This window comes from Canis lupus, chromosome 24, assembly GCF_011100685.1.
Source record: "Canis lupus familiaris isolate Mischka breed German Shepherd chromosome 24, alternate assembly UU_Cfam_GSD_1.0, whole genome shotgun sequence".
Taxonomy (NCBI): domain Eukaryota; kingdom Metazoa; phylum Chordata; class Mammalia; order Carnivora; family Canidae; genus Canis; species Canis lupus.
Window position 1 is genome coordinate 45242448 of NC_049245.1, and position 18516 is coordinate 45260963.

Consider the following 18516-nt stretch of genomic DNA (forward strand, 5'->3'; position numbering starts at 1 on the left):
GAAATACTTAGGTATAAATCTAACAAAACATGTACAAGATCTATACATGACTAATGAAGAAAATCAGAGACTAAATAAATGGAAGGAAATTCCATGTTCATGGATAGGAAGCTCAATATTGTCAAGATGTCAGTTCTTCCTAACTTGATCTACAGATTCAATGTAATTACAATCAAGTCCCAGCAAGTTATTTTATGGATATCAATAAATAAAAATGATTCTACAGTGTACATGGAGAAGCAAGAGACCCAGAATAGCCAATACAATATTGAAAAACGCAGTTGGAAGACTGACACTACCTTACATTAAGATTTACTAAAAAGATACAATAATCAATATAGGGTGGTATTCGTGAAATGGACAAATAATACAATAAAACAGAAAGTAAACAGGAAGCCCAGAAATAAGCCTTCATAAATACAGTCACCTGATCTTTAGTAAAAGAGCAAAGGCAATGTAATGGAGAAAGGAGTCTTTTCAACAAATGATGATAGAATAACTGGACATCCACATATTTAAAAAAAAAAACACCAACAAACAAATTTAGACACAAATCTTAAACCCTTCACAAAATTAACTCAAAAGAGATCATAAGTCTAAAAGTAAAATGCAATAAAACTCCTAGAAGATAACATAGGAGAAAATCTAGGTGACCTTAAGTTTGGCAATGCCTTTTTACGTATAACACCAAAAGCACAATCCATGAAAGACAAAATTGGTAAGTAGAACTTCATTAAAAATAAAAACTTCTGTGAAAGACACTGTTTGGAAGATAAAAAGATGCTCCATAGAAAGAAAATATTTGTAAAACACATATCTGATAAATGACCTGTACAGACACACCACATTGGTTCTATAGCACAGTGATAAAGCAAATAATACATTAAAGTGAGTTAAATGAACTTGGGTTTCCCAGTGCATATAAAAGTTATGCTTACTCTATACTGTAGTCTAGTAAATGCACAATAGAATTATGTCTTGAAAAACAAAGTACATGGGGATCCCTGGGTGGCTCAGCGGTTTAGCGCCTGCCTTTGGCCCAGGGTGCGATCCTGGAGACCTGGGATCGAGTCCCACGTCGGGCTCCTGGCATGGAGCCTGCTTCTCCCTCTGCCTGTGTCTCTGCCTCTCTCTCTCTATGTGTATCATAAATAAACAAAAATAAATAAAAAAAAGAAAAACAAAGTACATATGTTAATTAAAAATACTTTAATGCTAAAAATGCTAATCATCTGAGTTTTCAGCAGATTATAATCTTTTTGCTTGTAGAGTCTTGCCTCAACCTTGATGGCTGCTTACTGATCAGGGTGGTGGTTACTGAAGGCTGGGGTGGCTGTGGCAATTTCTTATAAGACAATGAAATGTGCCAGAATGACTGTCCCTTTCATGAATGATTTCTGTGTAGCATGCAATGCTATTTGATAGTATTTTATCGACACGAGAACGTCCTTCAAAACTGAAGTCAAGCCTCTCAAACCCTGCCTATGCTTTATCAACTAAGTTTATGTAATATTCTAAATTCTTTGTTGTCAGTCTTCACAGCATTTCCACCATGAGTAGATTCCATCTCAAGAAACCATGGTTTTTGCTCATCCATAAAAGCAGCTCCTCATCCATTAAAGTTTTATCATGAGATCCCAGGAATTTAGTCCCATGTTCAGGCTCCACTTCTAATTCTAGTTCTCCTGCTGTTTACACCACACCTGTAGCTACTTCTTCCACTGAAGTCTTGAACCTATCAAAGTCATCCATGAAGGCTGGAATTAACTCTTCCAAATTCCTGCTAATGTTGATATTTTGACCTCTTTCCAGGAATCATAAACATTCTTTTCTTTGAGAGAAGGAGGGAGAGAGAGAATCCTAAGTAGGCTCTATGCCCAGCATGAAGCTTGATGCGGGGCTCAACCTAATGACCCTCAGAGATCATGACCTGAGCTGAAATCAAAGAGTTGGATGCTTAACTGAGTCACCTGGGGACCCCCTTCACAAATTTTCTTAATGGCATCTAGAATGGTGAATCGTTTCCAGAGGTTTTCAATTTAGTTTGCCCAGATCCATCAGAGGAATCACTATGTATGGCAGCTAGAGCCTTATGAAATGTATTTCTTAAATAGTAAGACATGAAAGTAGAAATTACTCTTTGATCCATGGGCTGCAGAGTGGATGCTGTGTTAGCAGGTCTGAAATCATTGTACATCTCAATCAAAGCGCTTGAATGATCAGGTGCATTGTCAGTGAGAAGTAATATTTTAAAAGGAATCTTTTTTTTTTTCTGAGCAGGTCTCAACAGTGGGTTTAAAATATTCAGCAAACCATGTTATAAACAGATGTGCTGTCACATCTGTTTGCTGTTCCATTTATAAATCTCAGGCAGAGTAGATTTAGCACAATTCTTAAGGGCCCTAGGATTTTCAGGATGGTAAATGAACACTGGTTCCAACTTACAGTCACCAGCTGCATTAGCTCCTAATAAGAGAGTCCTCTGAGGCTCTGATGCCAGGCATGGACTTCTCCCTACCTCTGGAAGTCCTAGATGGCACCTTCTTCCAATATATGGTTATCTTGTCTACACTGAAAATCTGTTTAGTCTAGCCACCTTCATTAATTATCTTAGCTAAATCTTCTGGGTAACTTGCTGCTTCACCTTGCATTTTTATGTTATGGAGATGGCTTCTTTCCTTAAACTTCATGAACCTCTGCTAGCTTCAGACTTTTCTTCTACAGCTTCTTTACCTCAACCTTCATAAAATTGAAGAGAGTTAGGGCTTTGCTCTTAAATAGGCTTTGGCTTAAGAGAATTTTGTGGCTAGTTTGAGCTTCTATATAGGCCACTCAAGCCTCCTCCAGATCAGTAATAAAGCTGTTTCACAAGAGATCAAGCTTTTTGCTTATCTCAGCTTTTTCCATGATTTCTTCATAAAGCTTAATCATTTTTAGCTTCTGACTTAAAATGAGAGACATGGGACTCTCCCTTTCACTTGAACACTTAGAGACCACTGTAGGATTATTAACTGGTCTAATCTCAATATTGTTATGTCTCAGGGTATAGGGAGGCCTAAGGAGAAGGACAGAGACAGGGGAATGGCCAGTTGGTGGAGCAGTCAGAAAACACCCATGTATTAAGTTTGCCATCTTACCTGGGTGCAGTCATGGTGCCTCAAAACAACTATAATAGTAACATCAAAGAACACTGACCACAGATCACCATAACTAATAATAATAAAAAACTTTAAAATATTATGAAAATTAGCAAAATGTGATAGAGACATAAAGTCAGCAAATGCTGTTGGAAAAATGGCATCACTATACTTGCTCAATACAGGGCTGCCACAAACCTTCAATTCATAAAAAACACAGTTATCTATGAAGTGAAATAAAGCATGCCATGCTTCTATCTAAATTATAGAAACAACTGTTAATATTCGACAATAAAAAAGAGCAAAAAATCTGCGTCAACAACTCACCAAAGACGACATACAGATGGTAAATAAAAATATTAAAAGATGCTCAAATTCATATGTCATTAGGGAACTGTAAATTAAAACAACAAGATACCACTAAGAACAGCTAAAATCCAAGACAATGACAACATTCAATATTGGCAAGGATGTAGATCAACAAGAACCTTCTCATCTGTTGCTCAGAATGCAAAAATGGTACAGCCACGTTTTTCCACTTCCAGAAAACAGGCAGTTTTTCACAAAACTAATATGATCCATGATCCAGCAATCATGCTCCTTGGTATTTCCCCAAATGAGTTGGAAGCTTATGTCCACATAAAATCTGCACAATGAATGTTTACAGAAGCTTTACTCATAACTGTCAAATCACAGAACCAACTGAGATGTTCTTTCAAAGGTGAATAGGTAAACAAATCTTGGCACATGCATATAATGGAATATTATTTAGTGGTAAAAAGAAATGAGCTATTAGGCCATGAAAAGTCATTGCAATTGCTAAGTAAAAGAAGCCAATCTGAAAGGACTATGTACTATACAGTTCCAACTCTATGATATTCTGGAAAAGGCATAACTACGGAGACAGTAAAAAAATCAGTGATTGCCAGGAGTGTGAGGGGGTAAGGAGCACAGGGGAATTTTAAAGCAGTAAAACTATTATGTATGATAATATAATGGAAGATACATGTTGCTATATACCTGTCAAAACATGTATAGTATACAACGCAAAGAGTGAACTCTAATCTGAACTATAGACTTTAGTTAATAATAATGGAAGGACTATAAAGAATTATCATCTGCATAATTTTAGGTAATTTGGCTAAGAGAACACTCCTTACAATACTCCAAAGATTATGCGTTCTCCTGACTCTAGTCATTAGTTTTATCTTTTTTATGGGAATCAGGCATTTTTTAAAATTATAGTAAAACATAATAGAAAAATAACATTTACTATTTTAATCTTTTTTTTTTAAGTGAGAGAGCCAGAGAACAAGTAAGTGAGAGGGAAAGAGAGAAAAAACGTCAAGCGGGCTCCACATCCAGCACAGAGTGTGATGCAGAGTTCAATCTCATGACCCTGACTGAGATCATGACCTGAGCGGAAATCAAGAGTAGGATGCTTAACTGACTGAGCCACCCAGGTGCCCTATTTTGATCATTTTTAAGTTCATGTTTTTATATGTAATAGATCATAAGTTACTACTTACTGTCTCTTCTTGAGATTACTTTGGCTTGATAAAAATGTAGCAAAAATGAACCTCCTCTAAAATAGTGAGTGTGTGAGTTAAGAAGTTCCAGCATAACAGGAACCAACTTGGGAAATCTGTACTGCTGAGCTGCAGAGGTTCTGTTTCTCTGGGTTAACCCAGTGAACAGGGAGCAGAATCAGATAACTATCTTTGAAGAGTATCATGAGTGCCAGTGCCAGGAAATCCTGCATAATAATAACCCAGGGTGCCACACTATGAAAGACTGAAGAGACCTTTTGGAAACAGGAAGTTGGATTTCAAAAAATCAGGGCACAGTTTAGAAGAGATGATCAGTTTCCATACTCCCAGGAAAAAATGAATGACTAGCTCAGGGAAATTCTGTGGAATAATTATAAATTCCAAAGAAAGCAGTTTAAAATAAAAATTGAAGAACAGATCGCCATTTAGACAAAAAGAACCTACTTCCCCTGCATCTGAAGAACTAAATGGCAGCTAAGACTAGAAGGAAGAATAGCATACTAAGAAACAAGAAAAAAATGACCCAGAAGTATTTGGTTAAAGAAGACAGTAAGTAGCCAAATAAGGCACAGGAAGTGAGTTGCAGGTTAGAGACAAAATAATAAGGCTGGTCAAGACAAATGAAATAATGTCTGATTATAAACAATAACTGCAAATTATCTATTAAGTATTTAATCTGTATATCAAGACGAACATTTACATCAACTCTAGACATTTGGCTATCCAGGTGTTAATATCACTCTGGAAGATACATGAAAATAGATGCCTATATAATACCTGGATCCTCTAAGGAACAATGAAAAACAGATTCTATTACTGGCAGTGGAATGTATTCTAATTTAAAAGTTTTCTTAACCTGCATCTTGATAGCAATGACAAAATAAAGGATTTATGATAACTGCTACAAAAAGTAAACTTTCAGTCTAAAGTACAGTGCACACTAGCTAAAGCTGTCCTAGAGATATCCTACAGATGATTCATCTGAAGGAGGTGGTAAGAGCTCCAGTGGGGATGAGCAATAGGACAGTAGAAAATAGTCTCCTGTACTCCACCTAGATTTTTTCTTCTTCTTTGAAAAAAACTTGTCAAACTCCAGTGCAATAATCAAAGAAATGGTTTCAGATGCTACTATGTTCAAAATTGAGGTAGGCCATGCAGGAAAACAAATGATGATTAAAACATAGTCTTTACGCTCTAATTGGTTAAAACAGGGAAAAAATAGACAAAAATAACCATTTCTTAAAAGAAAAGTAAGCACAGGAGAGCCACAGATAGTTCTCTATACATGCTCAAAGCATCTGAGGGACAGAATAGAAGAAGCCATCAGGAGGATACAAGGAGCTGCAGGTGCATTCATGCTACCCCAGTTTGCAAGCCTGCCCTACACCCTGGGCACTGGGTCTGTGGTGGTGGTGGGGGGCAGACCTAGGATGAGGTCAGGGAGTTCAGGAGGCACTGTCAGAGTGGACACTTAAAGAACAAGGTCTCACAAATGTTAAATCTGCAGCAATTCGTGAAGCTTCTTTCACTGCCTTATGTTATCAGATAGGCAAATCATAGGTACACAAAAAGCAAACACACTGAAAGCTCACCATTTTTTTTTGTCTCAAATCCCAGGAATTAAGTTCAGATGTTATTTTTTTCCCTGATTTTCGGTGACTTTTCACATTTTTCCTAGGAGAAGGGTTTTTATCACAAATGGCAGTATTCACATCTTTTGACAGTATGTATTTCTTCCTATAGATCAGAGATTCTTCAACTGTCTTATTTAGGAGAACTGATTTAAAAGTAGTTTCAGATTCAATATGCCAATCCCTTTGCTTGGTGTTTTCAGTATTTTTCTGCTCCGAATGTTTAAGATTATTTAGTTGCTGTTGAGTGTCTCTTTTGCAAACTCCCACTTCTGCTTTCTCTATTTTGTTTTGCTGTGTTTTTTTCTTATATTGCACCTTTTCTGTTTCTTCAGAATTATCCTCAGATATTGACGAGGGTGACTTTTGTTTCATATGTTTTTGGTGGATAATACCTAGTGGAAAAATAAAATAAAAATAAAATCAATGCTTATTAAATTAATAAACCAGTAATACATATACTTGTTAAAATCAAAGATATTTATTAGACATTTCAGGAAATGAGTATTTCTCTGAGCTACTATTATATACCGAGAAAACCATATTTCACCTTGACTGAATGTGTCTCCTGATGAAGCACCTGCTCTTTGGCTATTACATAGATTAATATTTGTTACAGGTGTCCAGCATGACCATTTGGAGGGCATTTTATTTCCACAGATATTGTACAAAACACCAGGTAACCTGGAAAATAAAATAACTTGCTTAATATACTATAAAACATTAGTTTTATATGTTTGATTTCTATGATTTCTGAATCATTTCTATGATTTCTGACATGAGACCTTGATTTTTTATTGAGTCAATATTTATTGAATGCAATTTATTATTAGTCAAGTCTGAAAATATTTATGTAAGTCATTATGAAAGTTAAAATTTACTATGTAATTGATCAGATTAAAAACTATTATTAAAAATGTTACATTGTTGCTATTATTCAATATCTACTTAAATAGAGCTCACATATCTTACCTGATCCACTGTGTATTTAAATTAGGTTAAATTCCTCACACTTTATTCTCAAGCACTCATACTTTATTATTTTAAAATTCTCATTCATTTTAAAATGAAAAAGACTGAAGTCTCCCAACTTGGAAAAGAGTTACGTTGGTGGCTATGAAAAAAGCACAGACTCTCCGATTGAGCAATCATAGTAATACTTGAGCTGATCAGTGCTACAGCCAGTATGACATTCTAAGAATATAAGACCTTTTTCTTTTAAATTTATTACACTTATGTAAAAACAATATTAATATATATTAACTGATAGTTTTCTTCATACTTACACAGGTTTTTTTTTTTTTCCTACTGCCTGGGAATCAGGATCAATATCCTGCAGATCATCTAAATAAAAACAAAAATTATAGCACTTTCAATTTTTACCCTGTGCAGTTGGCAGGGTAAAATGGGAGTTGGTAGAGAAATTAGTCAAGATTCACATATTAGGATGCAGAGACTGATCTTCTTGGAGATAGAGGCTGTATTCTATTTCCTCATAACCTCTAAGTTTCTTTCTAAAGCCAAACACATTCATTATAAATCTTTCTTTTTTAAATCAATGAAAGCCAGCGAAGTTAAAGGAAATATGAAGTGTATATATATTTTTAAGAGAAAGTAAAATGCAACCAAAAAGGTACTTACTATTACTAATACTTTGGTTTGGGAATTCAGTGTCCTTACTTTTTGTCTTCTCTACAACTTTAGCAGTTTCAATATGCTATAACACATAGGAGACACGGTAATGTAAATTTAAATCAAGGCATTAAACGAAAACAACTTAAAAGTCAAGAGTATTGAAGTTTAAAACTTTTAAAATAATTTGCCTTGCTATTAAAAGCTGGGTAGTATGTCTGTTGTTTCATAAAGGTTATGCCTGTTCCAAAATACTGCTTGCTTATCCTAAAACACAAGAAAATGATTTTCACTGCAGACAAGGCAGGTCCCATCCACAGCTAGTCAGTCATTCCATTCTCACTTGTAACTGACAATTTCTAGCGTTGCTGTGGCACATCTCTTACTGAAGCTGATCGCACAGCCTGCATCTATTCTGTCTTTTCACTAATATACACACAAGAGTTGGGAATTCTAGAATATTTAATGATTCTGTAAAGTTTTGGCCACTGAACAGGTAACCTCTTGCTGCCGCTAAGCTTCCCTCTTTTCACAGCCACAGATAACACACGTACCCAGATCCAATAACAATCTGCCAATGCTTTCAGAAACATATGCCCTCCAGGCTAAGAACCTGCGCCCTGTCCAGTGTCTTCCCTACTTGGTCTGGCCAGTGGGTATCTCCCAGGGTGTGTGTGTGGGAGCCACAAGGAAGTGTGCAGGTACATGTTGATATCACAATGACAGAAGGGCTCCCCTGACAGGAACAAGCAAGCACAAGCCTGGAATGGCCACCATCCCACCACACTCAGGACCACGTCATACCACTGAACAACAGTGCCCTGATAAGGAACACTTAGCTGCATAATGTGAACAGTTACTTTTGACTCTTTTTAAAAGTATCTTCAACTCTTGCACCATTCATCCTTTGGCCACATAACCATTTCATTTTTTCAAATCCACCAATTCTTTTTTACTGTAACAACAAAGCTGCTGCATATATTTCTTCCTGAACTGATGCCATAATAAAATTCAGTCTTAAATTGAAAGGGCCTTCAATCTTGCCTAACACCTTTACTTATTCTTCATTACCCTTTACTTATCCCTATTATCTCATAGCAGCTGTTTCAAGTCTTTACATGGCCCTGAGCCCTTTACTTCAGCATATCACCAAGACAAATTCACCATGTTCCCGCCTCACACTTTAGAGAAAACAAAAGCTATTAGGCGTTTCTTATCTATAAACTTATCTGTATCTCGGGCTACCTCCTCTATCTCTTCAGGAAATAACTTTCTCTTAGCTATTCTCTGCTCTGTCCCTTCGACTACCTGAATGAATGCCCTTCTCCTTGATGTCCATTTGATTAACCTTTATCAACCCTTCAAAAATATCAACTCACTTTCCATCTCTTTAAAGAGCATCCCCTGGTCTTCACCCTCCCCTCCAGCTCTGGTGTTCGGCACCTTCCCCTCCCCTAGGTTCCTACTGTATCCTATAAGTACAATCTGGGAACATTTATACAATATTATAATTATCTTATTAATCTGCCTAATTTCCACACTAGACTTTGAGATAATTAAGGACAAAGTCCACTTGTATTTTACATTTCTAGAAGACACTAACTTGTATAATTAAACAGTGATGACAAGTCCATTTCTCCTACTGAATATACAAATCAGTTATACTGAATGGATATTCCTAAATTTTACTGTTAGCACAATAAATGAGTCTTGTCAGAAGGAACTGACTTTAAGGAACAATAAACACATTTAATGGTGATACTTTAAACAAAGTGAGGCACTCACTGCTTACAAAAGAAGTTAGCTCAATCTGTATTTCTACAAAAACTTAATAAAATTAATTTTTAAAAATGTTTTCAAAGTAAAGTTACTTTGTCTGTATTATCTCCACTATTTCTTTCTTCAGATGGTCTAGATATAAGAGATACGGCATTGCCCACTTGACCTTCCGACATTTTAGGAGTAACGGGTTTTTCTGCAGAACTCGTCATTTGCAGCGGTGGTTTAGTTCTTCCTCTTCGGGGTGCTGCTAACAAGGAGGACAGAGGACTGCTGTATTTATAGGGCTTCTAGAATTACATACTGAGATTCTTGAGATGAAAAAGATACTTTTCAGATGAAGAAGGTAAAAAATGGAGGTGCAAGGATGGGTCCCAGGTTTCTGGTTTAAATGAGTAAGTAGATACAGATGCCATTTACAAGGTAAGAAATGGACAAAACATTGGCAGGGAGGATGGAAAGATGAATTCATTGTGAAGCCTACTGGACATGAGACAACTGCCCAGTAGGCAACTGGATTAGGGGAACAGAAGGTCACATTTAAATTGTCATAAAGGCCAAATAAGACTGTGTTTTATAGCAGCTAGCATATAGCATTTTTTAATTTGTATTTAGCCCTTAGTATGTATCAGGCACTGCCTAAATATTTCACAATATTCCTTATTGAATGAAGAGTTTTTATTTAGTCTTCTAAACAACTTGAGATAGCCACTTTAGTTCCATTTTATAAAAAGAGAACTGGTTCTACACTTATCTGGGGGATAATCTGTACAAAGTATACATCTGGGGGTGGAGAAATAAGCCCATGCGTCCTGATTAATTCAATGTTTTATCCACTATGTGGCAGCTGACTCCCACTTAAATTGTAATAAATTATTAATGCTGTGTATTAATACTTTAAATAATGTTTATATGTTAATAACGAATATACCTTTCTAAAAAATTTGAAATTTCTTGACAAGTAGAAGACATCTGTGGTTCGTATCTTAATTTCTATGTTCCCACCTTATCACCTAGGTAAATTATGCCCAAATATCTGAATTAAAAAATGCCTGTTTTAAAAATATAATGTTTATTAGAAGTCTTTTAAGACTACAAAACTTACAGGTATTGGTTAAAAGTATTGGACTTCTCACAGTGTATCTATCTGCACCAGGAACAATCATTGATGCTTCAGACATTTTTCTTTTGCCAGGAGTAATTATCTGAAACCACAAGAAGCAGCCACAGTAAACACACATTCTATCATCTCCATAACATTTTACTCTGTCTGCACACAAAATATAAATGGTATGTTTTTAAAGATTTTATTCATTTACTTCAGAGACAGATGGAGAGAGTGAGCATGAGCAGGGGGAGGAGCAGAGAGAGAGGGATAAGCAGATTCCATACTGAGCACAGACCCCCATGTGCGGGTCTCGATCCCAGGATCGATCACTACCTGGGCCAAAAATCAAGATTTGGATGTTCAATGACTGTGCCCTGCAGGCACCTCTGATACATGGTATTTTATAAACAACATGATATCCATAAATTTCTGTTTTTTAAGGCTGACATAAGATATTTTACCCTAATATTTGGTATTGAATAGGCAGCCAAAACATTCCTTATTTCATTTTTAATTTTTTCATTTTTTTAGATTTTTATTTATTTATTCATGAGAGACACAGAGAGAGAGGCAGAGACATAGGCAGATGGAGAAGCAGACTCCATGCAGGGAGCCCAATGTGGGACTTGATCCCGGGACTCCAGGATCACCCAGGCATCCTAGGAATGTTGTTTTAAAAAGTATTTATAGTATATCCAGACAAATGAAATATAGCCCCCTTATAAACAAGCTGCAAATATTTTATTGATAGTATATCTATAACCAATGGCTCAGTTTCTTATTCTATTTCAGTGTATGATGTTTGGATATATATTTATGTAAATGTGTGAATGCTTTCATAATGTTTAGCATTCTTCAAAAATTCCACACATTTTTAAAACTATATTAATATTCTGTGAAGACTAAAGTAACCTTAGAGTAAAAAGTGGCTACAGGAATTCAGAGACTCAGCAGCATATGAGCTAGTGGTTCCAGTAAAGATGTGCATTTCCTAACTTTATTCAAGAGATGAACAGAAGCAGACAGGCAGAGGCTGGGGCTACAGGGACAGGAGTTTCAGAGGACCCCATGGAAAGGTATAGATGATGACAAACTGTAGAGGCAGAAGAGCGCTGTTTTTCAAAAGGCATCTGTCCCTAAGACTAAGAAAAAAATACTGCAGGAGTTTTTAATAGGTCTGTAAATGGGGTGTGGAGGAAAGGTGGAAAGGAGAGGAAAATGGGGAATTCTATGATTAACCAGAAAACAAACTACCAAACCAATGGATTAGTCAAGAAATGACAGTTCCTAGTGGCATAGTGAATGGGACTTGGAAAATTACCTATTCATATAAATGCTTCAATCCTAAACAAAAGCACAGTGAGTATTTAATGACAGTGCACTGTTTCTCAGAGATCTTTTCTAGAGTTTATGACTCAATAAATTAAAGGTGGGAGTCCTAAGAATCAGAATTTTAAATAAGTACTCAATTTATGATTCTGATATAAAGACATAGAAAATGGCTTTTATAATTTGTCTAAGGAAAACAGAAGATGGCATTTTTCACTTAATTAAGGATACAAGACTAATGAGGTAAAAAATATTAACATCAGTATGCCAAAATGTGTGGAAAAGCCTATGAAAGTAGTTACAGTTGCCTAAAGGTGAGAGATTAGTAAAAATAAAAATAGGAAAACATCCATGAAGAAAAGTGAAAATTAATCAAGACTCGCAAATGTAAGGGCACTTGAAATGAGGAAGGGTAAAAAAAAAGGACAAACAACAGACACCAAAGTACAGAGCAAGAATGAGTGTGACATAAAAGGAGGTAGGAAAGCAATAAGCCTCACTAAAGTGGTGAGTACGTAGAATAAAATGAACTTGTAAAAGGTCTCAGAATTGAGTCAAAATGTAGATGCAGGTCCCAAATTTTCTGAGCAGAAGAATGTGATAAGGACTCTGGGACTAAGAAAAACCAGCAGAAGGTACACCACATAGGGGAGTTCACAGTGTCAAAGACCAAGAAGGAGGTTATTGTACTGAGCTGGGTATGCTAAAATGAATAAGGGCTGGGGCACCTGGGTAGCTCAGTGGTTGGGCGTCTGCCTTTGGTTCAGGTTGTGAATCTGGAGTCCTGGGATCGAGTCCTGCATCAGGCTCCCCATAGGGAGCCTGCTTCTCCCTCTGCCAGTGTCTCTGCCTCTCTGTCTCCTATGAATAAATAAATCTTTTTTAAAAAGTAAAATAAAATGAGCAAGGGTGAAGGGAATGAGGAAAGGATGTGAGAGGTACTAGGAAAGGGCCATCACTAGTACCTTGGTCCTAGGTATGAGGAGAGAGGAGGTGGGAATCAGGATACCGTCGGAAAATTAATGGTAGCATTATTGAATTTTGAATGCAGATACAAGTTTGAAGCAAAAGATAAAAGAGTTTGAGGTTAGACTTTAGGAAAAGAAGAGACATTCAAAAGGAAAACATTCAAAGAATAAGTGGAGACTTTGCTGCAAGCACTTTGAAAACAGCCTTTTAAGGGAGAAGGCATGGAGATGTTCAGGAGGCTGAGTCAAGCTTTCAGAGCAAATCTACATTTAGGATGTGGGGAGAAAAAGTATCTTTAATGTAGTAACAGAAGTAGGAAGAGAACTAAAATGCTAATAGAAACCAAAAAAGGAGAGGACATTAAGACGGGGCCGTTAGCAATGTCAAGTGTCACAACAAGATTAGAAGGCTGAGAAATGGTTCTTTTGAATGTGCCTAAAGGAGAGTCTCCACAGAGCAGGAAGAGGAGGAAAAAGAATTAACACTTAGCTTTCTTTCCTTGTACAAATAAAGAGAACGTTACACATTATAGATTTGTATTCTATATCACAGCCAAAAGCAAATAGAGAACAGGATAAATACAAAACATGGTACTTTTTTTTTTTTTTTTTTTTTTTTTTACATATTTCTAACTTGGAATTTACAAGTGTATACTATACCTGTCCTAACCCTCTTACCTCTAAACATAAACACAGTTGCTAAAACACTATCTTTCATTTGCGTTTGTAAAAGGCAGGGGAAATACTCTGACATGTTATTGATGAAGGCCATTAAGGTAACTTCTATATGCTTTTTCTATTAATTGTATGTAGCAATGATTTGATCTATGCTGTTTTATAAACAACTATTTTGACACCAAATTTACCTCCAGCTGACTATTCTTTCCATCCACTTGACTACTGCTTTTGATGTTTTTTGGAGGTTTCGCATCTTCCTTTTGGGAGTTAGGTTTTTCTTTCAAAGTAATGAGTTCCTCTTCAATGGGTGAGGTTTGACTTTCTGGCACTAGAATCTGTTGGAGAATATGGAAAAAAGTATTTCAAACTGCAAACCACAAGAAGTTCTCAAAAAACTGATGTCTTAATAAAGTACCCATTCATCCATACTTAAAAAGTCAATTCGTTCTGTTTCCTATGTACTTAATCCTACAAAATGACCCAACAAAAATCATCCACATCTTCAAATGTCAACAGACATAAAACAAGCTTTGGAATTAGTGCCAGGACAGATACTTCTAATTTTTAAACTTATCAAAAGGGTATTTGTAACTATCTTTTGTACTAAAATAAATGATCATTAATAACATGTTTTAAAAAATCATATATCTTAATAGGGCACTATATGTTGAGACTATTTTTTAAATATTCACCTTTCAAGTATTTAAGGTTCAATTTAGCTCAGTGATAAAAATCCAGAAGTCTGACACATACCTGTGATCCACTTGCATCAAAAAGTATATGTACAGATGTTTTGGCAACTGAGATGCCTTGTTTTCTGGTAAATTCCTAAAATCAAATTAATTCAAAATGATGTCATTTTCTCCCAGTTATTTCCAAGTTAATGTTATTATTTACTGTTTCCTTTCAAAACTGCCAAATTATCTCAAATCATTATTTTGTATATATAAATACCCTTCTCCACAAACACAGTCTCTATTTTTCTTTACCATAAATCTACCATGAACTGAATGTGTCCCTCTCAAATGCATATACTGAAACCCAACCCCCAAAGAGATGATATTAGGAGGTGGGACCTCTGGGAGGCAACTGGGTCATCAGGGCAGGACCCTTGTGAGTGAGATCAGTGCCTTTATAAAATGAAGGCTCCCTCATGTCTTCTACCATGTGAAGATAGAGTGAAAAGACAGCCACTATGAACCAGGAAGAGGGCCCTCACCAGAAAATAAGTCTGCTGGCACCCTGCTCTTGGACTTCTAGCCTCCAGAACTATGGGAAATAAGTGGAAATAATAAATGGAAACCAAGGAAGGAAGGAAAGAAGGAAGGAAGGAAGAAAGGAAGGAAGGAAGGAAGGAAGGGAGGGAGGGAGGGAGGGAGGGAAAGAAGGCAGGCAGGCATAAAGGAAGGAAAGGAAGGAAAGAAGAAAGGAAGGGAAGGAAGGAAGATAGGCTTGTCATTTAAGCCACCCAGTCTACAGTATTTTTGCTACAGCAGCCTGAACAAAGACTTGCACTATCCAAACTTGTCAACAGAATAGCTCCCTAAGACATAACATGAATCATCACCTTACTGATTCATGATGTCTTCCCTGGTCTTAGAAAGCATCTTCTCTAAATTTTGCCTCCAAGGCCATTTCAAGACCCATCTGCATAGACTTTCCTTCAAATTTGACTTTTAATGAGCATGCTCTCTTCTCAACTTCTATACTTCATTTTTGCTATGCCCCTCATTCCCTTCTTCTTGAGGTAGATTCTGTAATTCTCACAATGTTTAATAATTTAAAAACATGGCCTTATCTCAATTCACTTTTTAAACTAGCAGGAATTCATTATACGTTCCGAATACTTCAGCTTTTTTTGTCATCTGAGATTCTAACAGGTGTCTCAAGGTTATTGCTAACAATCTGATGGTTATTCCACAATACAAATTTAAAGAACTAAAAATCAACATGTCATTTTAAGAATTCTAGGGGAAAATGTCAATGAAACTTACAGTCCCAAGTAACTTAAACTTTCCATAATTATGGAAAAATATTAAAAAGAATTTTATGAAAATAAATATTAAAAAGAATTTAAACACTTACCCTATATTTACTTGCACCAAAAATTTTTCGTGTCACATTAGTGATTTCTAATGATGCATCAAAATACAAAAGCAATTCTTTCCCTTCTCTTTTACTAATTTTTATGATGTTTTTCAGAATTATGGTCAGTAGCTTCTTCGATTCTCTCACTATACACAAACAAATCATATCGATTAGTTTATATTCATTTCTATGATACCACTCTATAGGTATAAGAAAATCACGTAGCATATCAATTAAATTGAAATGAAATAACATTAGCTTTTAGGATTTAACAATCAATTCCAGTACCAACTAGTTATGTAAACAAATCAATTCAATTCACTTTTCACAGTCTTAGTTCCTGATCTATAAATTATAAGTTGATACAATAACTACTGAGCTAAAGCCCTAAATACACTCTAGACACTAACAGGTTCTTAATAAATATTCCTAAAACACATCCAAGAAAACTATTTGCTTAATTTAAAACAGGCAAAGAAAATAACTTTAGTTCCAAAAATAACTATATTTCTAGGCATATGCATCTATGCCAACATTTCTATTAAACCCACCTATTACAAGCTGACAGAAAACAACTGTCAAAAACCTTGAGTGCCAAGAAACTGTGAAGAATCAGTGCAATTCCTCCATGAATTAAATGATCCACTGAAAATACTGTGCATGTCAGTTTAAAAGAGGTATTCACCTCCCTTCTTCCAAAATTCACCAAAGAATCACATGACATCCAATTACTGTGCCTATATTATGGACTAAAGGCCACTATGGCCCTGTCCTACTTCTGATGGTGCTCCTGTTGACTGCCAAGTTGCCACACCTGCCACCAATGTAGATTTTTGGGTGAGAGGAAAACATCCTGATGGAGATGGAGCATACCAACTAGAAAAATTTGTCTCTACATCAGGGAAAGCTTTGCTGGCTACTTTATGACCTAACCTATAGGACAAATGTCCCTATCAGCTATAAAATTCTGATTTCTATGAGGTTTACTCAAGCAGATTATGTGTTATTTGTTTTTGCAACTATATGGTATGAAGAACTTCCACAGTAATATCCTTTGATGGTAATAAGAATTATTAATAGCTTGAAGATAGTGGTGACAGTTTCTAACTCTAAAGAGTACTGGTGGCTTTATTTTGTGGAAAAAAAGTTGTATATTTCAACATTAACAGTTTTCAGGCTTTAGAGATGAAAGTCTGGGTGACTTTTAAGACAATAATATTTTGAATTCTGATGATGAATATTAGAAAATATATAATTCTTATGGATATTTTTGCTGATTATTATATCACTCTAATTTCTTCCTACAGCTTACTATGAACTTATAATACAATATTTGCTTCACAGCTCACATAAACATGGTATTAGAATTACTTCAAATATTGCTGAATGCTTTGTACCATTTGTACAAAGTATTCTCCACATATATTGTGACTATATAAGAATTTATTGATATTTGTTATATTTTATTATGGGCTTTGGTGAAATTTCTGGTATTTCCTTTAACTGCCTGTACTATATTATGGCTTGCTTTTAATCAACAATATTACTGAGGTACTAGAAAAAGTTATTTTGTTGCCTGCTAAAAAAGCCAAGTGTTTTGGGGTGCCTGGGTGGCTCAGTTGAGCATCCAACTCTTGGTTTTGGCTCAGGTCATGATATCGGGGTTGTGAGATTGAGCCCTGTGATGGCTTCTGCACGCAGTGCAGAGTCTGCTTGTGACTTTCTCTTCCTCTCCCCCTTCCCATAGCTGTGTGCTTACATAAACACACTCTCTTTAAATAAAATTTTTAAAAAATCTATTTATAGATAAACATATTTTATGAGATTCTAGTACACTATATGAATATAATAATGTTTTCTCCTGTAAAGGCACTTAGAACATTTAAAGATTGTCCATGGAGCCTTTATTTTATAAATTCTTACATATTCTATAAAAAAGAGTCTAACTGCCTGCACTCCCTCATGCTGCTGCTTCCCTATTCCCCCAGTCTGCAACTACTGAAATTCTTTTTCACTAGAAATATTCTTTGATTTTTTATATTCCCCAAATGAAAAATAGTGAAAGGGAATAAAGGGGAAAGGAGGAAAAAATAAGTGGGAAATATCAGAAAGGAAGACAGAACATGAAAGACTCCTAACTCTGGGAAACGAACTAGGGGTGGTGGAAGGGAAGGTGGGCGGGGGGTGAGGGTGACTGGGTGACGGGCACTGAGGTGGGCACTTGACGGGATGAGCACTGGGTGTTATTCTATATGTTGACAAATTGAACACCAATAAAAATAAATTTATTAAAAAAAAGAAATATTCATTGATTTTCAGGTTCCACTTTTTTTAGTATCATGAGTGCCATTTGTGTAAAAATTCAGATACTGCCTGTTCCATATATAGATTACCACTTTACTACAAGGGATATTAAAGGATACACATGAACATCCAGGTGAAGAGATACACAGTGTAAGGTCTGGAAGGGTCTGGAGCACAGGAGCTCCAGTTTAGGGTACCCTACCCTCCTGGCATGAAGATTCATTCTTATTCACCAACCAGGAATCTTAAAAAAAAAAAACCCTTTTAATCTATTACATAAAGAACTTAATTTTTTATAAAACGGTCCTCATA

The 18516-nt window shown here is 35.9% G+C and overlaps 1 protein-coding gene across 10 annotated transcripts in view; it reads right to left on the reverse strand.

Annotated features, from left to right (window-relative positions):
• The window catches only part of SYCP2 (synaptonemal complex protein 2), an 80169-nt gene that overhangs the window by 23309 nt on the left and 38344 nt on the right, over positions 1-18516 (reverse strand). For 8 of the 10 annotated variants that reach the window (XM_038572763.1, XM_038572765.1, XM_038572770.1 and 5 more), the window contains exons 15-23: positions 15898-16046; positions 14566-14640; positions 14001-14147; positions 10835-10934; positions 9822-9979; positions 7960-8035; positions 7605-7662; positions 6869-7002; positions 6280-6713 (exon numbers count right to left, since the gene is read on the reverse strand). In XM_038572763.1, coding sequence (XP_038428691.1) covers positions 6280-6713; positions 6869-7002; positions 7605-7662; positions 7960-8035; positions 9822-9979; positions 10835-10934; positions 14001-14147; positions 14566-14640; positions 15898-16046 — 1331 coding nt within the window. Of the gene's footprint in view, positions 1-6279; positions 6714-6868; positions 7003-7602; positions 7663-7959; positions 8036-9821; positions 9980-10834; positions 10935-14000; positions 14148-14565; positions 14641-15897; positions 16047-18516 lie in introns of those variants that run through there. The other 2 variants (XM_038572764.1, XR_005378084.1) reach the window with 2 other exon arrangements.